The sequence below is a fragment of the Cnephaeus nilssonii genome, assembly GCF_951640355.1.
Source record: "Cnephaeus nilssonii genome assembly, chromosome: 12".
Lineage (NCBI taxonomy): Eukaryota > Metazoa > Chordata > Mammalia > Chiroptera > Vespertilionidae > Cnephaeus > Cnephaeus nilssonii.
Window position 1 is genome coordinate 920,225 of NC_137083.1, and position 8,289 is coordinate 928,513.

The 8,289-nt window shown below is 56.0% G+C and overlaps 1 protein-coding gene across 3 annotated transcripts; it reads right to left on the reverse strand.

Moving 5' to 3' along the window:
* Nucleotides 1–411: 411 nt before the first annotated feature.
* Nucleotides 412–7,686, reverse strand: HUS1 (HUS1 checkpoint clamp component). Of its 3 annotated transcripts, none has more exons than XM_079785371.1 (8): nucleotides 7,548–7,686; nucleotides 6,770–6,897; nucleotides 6,507–6,683; nucleotides 6,206–6,313; nucleotides 5,248–5,322; nucleotides 3,590–3,689; nucleotides 2,324–2,443; nucleotides 412–686 (listed from the first exon to the last, which is right to left on the reverse strand). In XM_079785371.1, the coding sequence occupies exons 1-8, from the start codon at nucleotides 7,597–7,599 to the stop codon at nucleotides 604–606; spliced, it is 843 nt and encodes a 280-aa protein (XP_079641497.1). In that variant the 5' UTR covers nucleotides 7,600–7,686; the 3' UTR covers nucleotides 412–603. The 3 variants fall into 3 exon arrangements, with proteins under 3 accessions (XP_079641497.1, XP_079641498.1, XP_079641496.1); XM_079785372.1 differs by having other exon boundaries at nucleotides 6,770–6,988; nucleotides 7,548–7,679; XM_079785370.1 differs by lacking the exon at nucleotides 7,548–7,686 and having other exon boundaries at nucleotides 6,770–7,147.
* Nucleotides 7,687–8,289: the final 603 nt, after the last annotated feature.

The window sequence follows — 8,289 nt, forward strand, 5'->3', positions numbered from 1 at the left end:
AGGGCACATTCTAACCTGGCTGGGAGTTGCACTCAGTACCTGGGAGCTCACCTGGAAATGCGGCCCATCCTCCCCATCCCAGAGCTGCCTGTTATCATGGAAAGATGAACAGCCCTGTTGCAGAAACCAGAGCCCTTTGCATACCCGCAGGCCTTTGCAAACCTCCAGCCTGCATTACCTGTAAACTGCCCATTTGGCATACCCTTTTGCCTACTTCCCCATGTAATCTTCATCCTTCTACCCAATATAAGCAGCTGGCTTATGGTGGGGGTAGAGCTATTTTTGTGACCTGTTGCTCTACCATACTGTCAGCAGTACTGGAATAAATGCTCACATATGATTCAACCCTGTCTCTGCTTAACTGGCTCAAGTAGTGACAGGTAGTGAAGACCCATTGATTGCCCAGTTACAGTAATATGAAGTAACATGTTTATTCAACTATTTCATTAATTTAATTTCTAGTTAAACTATCATAGAGGAAAAAATAAGGGAAATGTACAGAATTTGTGCTGCTGTGAGGGCACATTGACAAATGATGAGCACATCACCCCGTGCCTCTCCGGGTCATGGCAATGGTCTCCGGGCTCCGTGCAGTTAGCAGTGCTAGGACATGGCTGGGATGAAGTACTGCAGGGACACATCCTCGTGGAGTAGGTCAAAGTGCACCATCTTGTGACTCACGACATCTGGGGACAGAAGACACCCGTCACTATGGAGCCTCCATGCACAGGGCTGCTCCCTGAATCCTGGACCCACTGAAGGTGAAGTCTGCTCCAGGAACGCCCAGCCCCCACAGGGATGGTCTACGAAGGCAAGGTCAGGCACCGCCAGGCGAAGGGCAAACTCCACGCAGAGGCACAAGGCAGATGGAGCGCCCCAGAGGAGGAGTGATGGCAGAGCGACAGAACCCAGCAGCCAGGACCCATGACCACAAGACGTGGGAGACAGAAGCACTTCCAAGCAAGGTACGTGTCCTTTCAGGGGCTGTGTTATCAGCAGCAAGGAGACAAGTCAGCCCTTCCTCGGGTACAGGGAATGCGCACGCTGCTCAGGTACAGGGAATGCGCATGCTGCTCAGGTACAGGGAATGCGCATGCTGCTCAGGTACAGGGAATGAGCATGCTGCTGAGGTACAGGGAATGTGCATGCTGCTGAGGTACAGGGAATGCGCATGCTGCTGAGGTACAGGGAATGAGCATGCTGCTGAGGTACAGGGAATGAGCATGCTGCTCAGGTACAGGGAATGAGCATGCTGCTCAGGTACAGGGAATGCGCATGCTGTTCAGGTACAGGGAATGCGCATGCTGCTCAGGTACAGGGAATGAGCATGCTGCTCAGGTACAGGGAATGCGCATGCTGCTCAGGTACAGGGAATGCGCATGCTGCTCAGGTACAGGAAATGCGCATGCTGCTCAGGTACAGGGAATGAGCATGCTGCTCAGGTACAGGGAATGCGCATGCTGCTCAGGTACAGGGAATGCGCATGCTGCTCAGGTACAGGAAATGCGCATGCTGCTCAGGTACAGGGAATGAGCATGCTGCTCAGGTACAGGGAATGAGCATGCTGCTCAGGTACAGGGAATGCGCATGCTACTCAGGTACAGGGAATGCGCATGCTGCTCAGGTACAGGGAATGAGCATGCTGTTCAGGTACAGGGAATGCGCATGCTGCTCAGGTACAGGGAATGCGCATGCTGCTCAGGTACAGGGAATGCGCATGCTGCTCAGGTACAGGGAATGCGCATGCTGCTCAGGTACAGGGAATGTGCATGCTGCTGAGGTACAGGGAATGCGCATGCTGCTCAGGTACAGGGAATGCGCATGCTGCTCAGGTACAGGGAATGAGCATGCTGTTCAGGTACAGGGAATGCGCATGCTGCTCAGGTACAGGGAATGAGCATGCTGCTGAGGCAGGGTGCTGCTGAGGATGGGCCAACCAGACCCAAGGGAGGGGTCGAGAGGACACAGGCATCAGGTTGAGACACAGGAAGAAACAGAGGCATCGTGAGAGGAACCTAAATCAAGCCAGATGGTGTCAGGGCTCCGCATATGTCAGGTCAGGTGTCAGGTCAGATTAACAGAGAACGGTCAGCACATTCTTCTGCAGCCCCTCTCTGGGTGCAGAGACCACGCTGACGCCCAGTGAGACAGCACAGACCCACCTCTGTCACCTCTGAACCCGGGGAATCCCAATCATCTGCCAGCCCTGGAAAATCAGAGGCCCCGTGACCAAGCTGCCCTGCATTTACGAGACCACAAACCAGCTGCGAGGCCACAGGTACTCGAGCATGTGAAACGTGGAAACCATTACATGCACACTCACTGCAGACGCCCCTTGTGGGGTTCACTTGTTGTCCAGCAAGGAACTGCAGGAACTTCCTGATGTCCACCTGCACCTCCGCCATCTGCTCTGGGCTGCGGTCCTCAGACCCGTTTTCAGAGGCTAAAATGACAGGAACGTCTAGATGTAAAAGAGGACTGTTTGCTTAAATAAATGAGCTGCGTTACCTTATGTTAGCATACTGGACAAATAGTGCAAGATGGAGATAGGACCCTTTGTTAAGCAAGAATTTATTAAATCCTGACTCTGAAATACTATGTCAATTTCCAGGAAATCTTCATTTCCAGGGCCTTAAAACATGACCCAATCTTCCCCTTTAGGTCAAAGGAGACGACATCCCTTAGTACACATGTATAGTTAATGCTTTCTACACTTACGTACGGTTAATCAAGGCCTCTCCTTCCAGAATGGGAAGAAAGTCCTTTCAACTATGGAAAAGCATCACGGTAAGAAAACCCTCTTTCTTGTTTATTAAAACAAACAAAATGAGTCAGACCAGAGTAAGTCCTCTCCCTCAGCATTACCAAAGCATTGACCACATGGGCCTCACTCTCCCCAGAGCACCCCTCCACTGTGAAGGCCCAGCCCCACAGCAATGCTAGAATGTGCATAGCAACCCTGGGGGGACACATGCCCATTCTGAGAGTGGCAGGGCCTAGCGTAACTGTTTGGGACACATGCGTGACTGAAGGGCTTCAGGTCACTAGCAAACGCATCCCCCAGGTCCTTGGCCTCTCTCCCTCCACCCGCCCCACCCACACGGTGACTGCAGCACAGGCTCCAATCCAGGCATCAGCCGTTGTTCACCCTCACTGCACTGATTCAGCGGTCCCTATCACCTCACCTGAGACAGGCAGTCCGCGCGCCTGAGCAAAGTCTGCATTTGCCAATCTAATTCTCTAAGTGTTAGAGAGACCCAAGTAGGAGAAAAGGAGAAATGCCATCTACCTTTCCAACTGTGCTCCAGGTGGGAACTTGCAATCTTTAGTAGCAGAAACAGGGATTTCAGAGCTGGGATGGCTCCAGTTTTCCAGACCCTGAGCCCACCCTCCAGCCAGGCACACTCGTGCCCAGGAGGCCCATCTCTCCACGCACCGTCCATCACAGCAGCAAGTAAGCCAAGCTGTCGCCTGTGTCCCCAAGCATAAAACAGTTACCCGAATTTAAACTCTTCCCATTTATTCAGAGGCCTCGGTAAGGTGTGAAACAATTTTTCAGAAGCAAAACACGATCTACCAGAAAACCTACCTGATGGCGGATTCCCAAGATCTTTAAAATGAGTTGTAACGCACACTAGTTCCGTTTCTATTTTCAAGTTCAAGTCTCCATTGAGGTTTGCTTCAATAATCTGCAAGTGGAGTATTTCACAAAGTCTTAAAAAAGAAAAGGAAAGCAAAAAAATAAAGTAAAAAATCCACCACAAACATCAGCTTCCATACCAGGTGACGAGGGAGCCTACAAACCCCAGCACCTCCAGATAGCACTGGGACATTGGCAACAGAGAGAAGACAGGCCAGAGGATCCGGGACTCGGAAAACCCCGTAGGGAGGAGCCCTCAGAGCGGAGAACTCGCAGGGACAGGTGAACAGGCCTGGGAGGCTGGCTCCCTCACAGGAGAAACCACACTGAAGGGGACGGCACACTGGGTTATGAGAGGAGGGAACGAGGGAGTGGGCTCAGAGGTCCCGCAGGGGAGGCTCCGAGTGCTCAGGGCCTCTATCCCGGCCCTGCTGGCTCAGTCCTGCACACATCGGTCCTCAGACGGCTGCCTTGCCTCTCTCAGGCTCGGAAGCTCTCCTGAGGTCCCCAGGGCGTCCCCAGAGGAAGCCTGCAGCCTGACAACAGCCGGACAGTAGGCAGGCATGGGAGCACGTCAGCACGGCTCTCACTGCTTCGCCCGAAGCCAACTGTAAATTAAAATGAGCTCTGAGACTAAGCCATGAGAGAAAATTACCCTTAAGTGGACACAACTGTAGATGAAATGGCCCATAAACATTTTCTAGGCTTCAGAAAACCTCTGCAATTCCAAAGACCTCTAAAAGCCAACTTTCACTCCAGGACCTCGCCAGCTCGTGAACAGCCCACTGAGTGAGTCCCACAGGTGGCTGGACGCAGAGACGCTGAGTCTCCCTTTCCCAGGAGCCAGCAGGTCAGCAGGGTCCTGAGACACCAGCAGGGAACTTATCTGGTAGCACCGAGCGGCTCAGAGGAGGGTCTGAAGGACTCCTGGCAACGGGAAAAGGTCTGGGAGCTAAGTGCTTTCCAGGCCAATATGGGGAGACAGAACCGGGAAAGAGCTGGTCCTGCAGGGAGGGTGTGACCATGTGACAAGGATGAGGACTGGCAGAGGATGAAGATCAAAAGTTTATGCTTCATTAGGTGGACAGCGGTTTTAAAGCTTCAGGGACATGTGACAGGTGCGCTGGTGAACCAGCTGACACTGAGGCTCCTCCACACATGCCCCGCCGCCCCGCGCGGTGCCAAGTCCCGCCGCCACAGTGGACCACAAAGACCAACGAACAGCAACGCGCCACCTACTTGGCATGAGAGTGCTTAGAGTGAACGTTGTGGCCTGGACTCACGGGACACTCAGCTCACTGCCAACACCAGCACCTCATAAGCACACAGACATTCGCAGATATGCCATGTTCTTTCCTAGCGTCGGGAAGGGAGCCAGAGCGGCTGAACATGCTGACTTTACTCTAAGTACAAACACAGGCCCGAGGGCAGATGTGAACACTCTCCCGGGAGCCACTGGAGAGCACGCGGGCAGGTTTCCCAGGGCACCCGGGAAGCTGTAGCTCTCAGCCACCGGCGATGAGGGGATCCCGCGTGCTGAGTGCCAGGGCAGGCATGCAGCCCACACAAACACTTCAGAGCTCTTGTCTAAAGAAGTTGTGACTTACAAGTTGGTTGCTGATATTTTTCATTTTTTCCACAACGCTCTTCATAGTCTTCAAGACCGGCAGATAAATGCTAACCTACAAGCCCAATGAGAAAACCAGAGCATGAGAATGTCAGTGGAGCCAAGTGCTGGCAGGTGCCTGCTCACTACCTAGGTTTGGAATGCGTGTAAGCTTAAAAGCGCCAGAATCCTGGGTTTTTAAACTGTCTGAATAAAGTTCTTTTTAAAATATGAAAATAAAAATAATCAGAGTTTCACTAACTCATTCCTGCCTCTGGTTTCCTCAGCGACCAGGTCCCTGTGGCACTTCTGGTTCTGCCTGCAGCTAGAGGCCTCATGCGCCCAGGGAAACAGCGGTCCTCTGAGGGATGCCCAAGACTCAGGCCTTCCCACTCAAGAAAGTAAGGAGGGAAAGTGCTTGCACCAGCGTCAGATGGCTCCCACCGTGCCTGGTGCACTGGTTGCTTCCCAGGAGGGTGGGCGCCCTCTAGTAGAATTCCATTTCCATCATCGCTCCTTCAGTAAGTTGTGAGCAGGAGGCAAAGGACCCTGGGGCATCACCCTATTTCCCTGCCCTGGGACTCGGTCAGCGGAGCTGAAGGAGCCTCCCAGCTGGCTGTCACACAGCCCGGACATCACTCCTCACGCGACATGGAAACATCCCCTTCTGTGAAACCCAAACTGGTGCCTGAGGCCACCACTCCTGACAGAAACGCCAAGGGCTTGCTCAGTGCAGTCTAGTTGTACGTGCCGCCACTGGGCGGACATTCCCTCTCCACCGGCAGCATTTGGCATCCCTGCCACATGCCGTGCTGTTTTAGGGTCTTTACGGAAACAACCAAAGGCACATGTTCCATTCTCCTGGAGCAGCCTTCAAAAAGGAGTATCACTTTCAAATAAAACGGACTGCAAAGCCCGTAGCTAAATCGGGGAATTCAAATGACTGCGACATCACTCACATCAGAGTCTGGGACTGTCGGTTCCTGTAAATTCTTCCACAGTTTCCTAGGAATAACCTTTACAGGGATGTCGTGGGTCACCATGCGACTGCTGCTCGACACAGACACCTGCCAAGGAACAAGCGGAACTGACGGGCGACAAGAAAGCTAACACACCAGGTCTACGTGGGCGTCCCCAGTTCCTCACGGAAACCCGTCGCACACGCAGTGTGTGCTCAAGGTCAGGAGGGGCACACGTGCCGGGCTGGCCCTGGGCTGCCATGAAACCATCCCTTCCCGCGGGGCTGGGGGCCCTCCTCACCAGCTCTATGGAGACCGTCAGGCAGGGGAAGTGCTTGTTGGTCAGCTTGACCTTCAAGGCCCTGGCATTCTGGGCCGTTTTCAAGGCCCGAGAGAGGTTCTCGGCCGTGAGCTCTACGTAAATCTCATTGTTCTCCTCGGAGACCCCTTCCATCTGGAACTCGCTGAAGAAGTTCTCCTGAGGGTGGGCACCGGACGCGGGGTCAGGGGCCACCTCGGGGCGGGAGGGGGGGCTCCTCAGGGCGGGAGGGCGGGCTCGCTCACCTGGGGCAGCTCGCACCACATGCTGACCCCGCCGCCCGCCGCCGAGTCAGCCAGGATGAAGTTGAGCGTGTGCGGGCGGATGCGCAGGGAGCAGGTGCGGGCGAGCTTGGCCACCATGCAGCTGACGCCTGCGGGGGAGCGCGGGTCACTGTGCGGGTCCCCGGGCGGGACCTGAAGGCCAGCACGGGGACCGCTGGGCCAGGCCGGCCTCCTGGTCACCTGGCAACAGCGCATGTGCGGTGTGGGGTGAGGACACCCAGGCTCCCGGTCACGTGGAGCCTCCGCTCGCGCCCCCTGGGCAGCAGCTCGGCCTCCAGAAAACCGCCTGGGGGGGGCCAGTCAGGGTCCCAAACCACCCCGGGGGCAGCACTGCCCACGGCCCGCCCCTCAGCCCCGCCCCTCAGCCCCGGCCCCGCCTCTCAGCCCCGGCGCCCCCCTCAGCCCCGGTCCCCTCAGCCCCTCAGCCCAGGTCCCCTCAGCCCCGGCGCCCCCCTCAGCCCCGGTCCCCTCAGCCCGGTGCCCCCCTCAGCCCCGGTCCCCTCAGCCCGGTGCCCCCCTCAGCCCGGTGCCCCCCTCAGCCCCGTGCCCCCCTCAGCCCCGTGCCCCCCTCAGCCCCGCCCCTCAGCCCCGGTCCCCTCAGCCCCGAGCCCCCCTCAGCCCCGCGCCCCCCTCAGCCCCGGTCCCCTCAGCTCCAGGGAAGCCCTCCGCGCGCCCCTCCGCCGTCGGCCCGCCCTCCCCTCGCTCCCTCCACACCCCCGGGCGGCCGCGACCCGCTCACGCGTGAAGTGGTTCAGACAGGCTGCGTCCGCAATCTTAGCGCGAAACTTCATGGCGGGACAGAACCGGTCTGGGAGCCCGGCCAGCGGCGGACTGGAATCCCGCCTTCAGCGTCCAGCCCTCAGCTTCCGGCCCTCAGCGTCCCTCCGTCAGCGTCCCGCCGGAAACGCCGGCCCGCGCCCCTTGGTTCCGCCCCGGGTGGGGAGGCCGGGTCAGGCCCCAGGGGAGGGCTCCTGCTTCAGAATGCGGGATCCTCAGCCCCAGGGGGAGAAGTGGTTCTGTTTTAGATAAGGAACGTTGACACCGACTGCCACTTCTTTTTCAAATATGTTTTTATTGACTTCAGAGAGGCAGGGAGGAAGAGAGAAAGATCCATGATGAGAATCACAGATCGGCTGCCTCCTGCACGCCCCGCACTGGGGATGGAGCCTCCAACCCGGGCCTGTGCCCTGACCTCCTGGTTCACAGGTCGACACTCAACTACCGAGCCACACCAGCTGGGCCTATTGACACTTGTATTAAAACATCAAAAATAAAACCAATGGTTCATTTGTAAAGGATTAAATAGAACGCTCAGGTGCACACATCTGTTGCAGGGCAGCTTTAGATCCCACTCAGCCCTGTAGCCACCCTGGATTAGGGTTTTAAATTTAAGATTTCAAGGGTGGTAAACACAGAATTTTAAAGAACAGTGATGTTAAGTGATAATTCTGCCATTTGTCTCGTGATGAATTTCACTGGAT

Coding starts and splice junctions, on each gene's coding strand:
- HUS1 (XM_079785370.1), bottom strand. CDS start 7,003: ATGCGCTGTTGCCAGGTGACCAGGAGGCCGGCCTGGCCCAGCGGTCCC. Junction 6,684..6,769: donor TGTGGTGCGAGCTGCCCCAG/GTGAGCGAGCCC, acceptor GCCCACCCTCAG/GAGAACTTCTTCAGCGAGTT. Junction 3,690..5,247: donor AAAATATCAGCAACCAACTT/GTAAGTCACAAC, acceptor CTCCACTTGCAG/ATTATTGAAGCAAACCTCAA.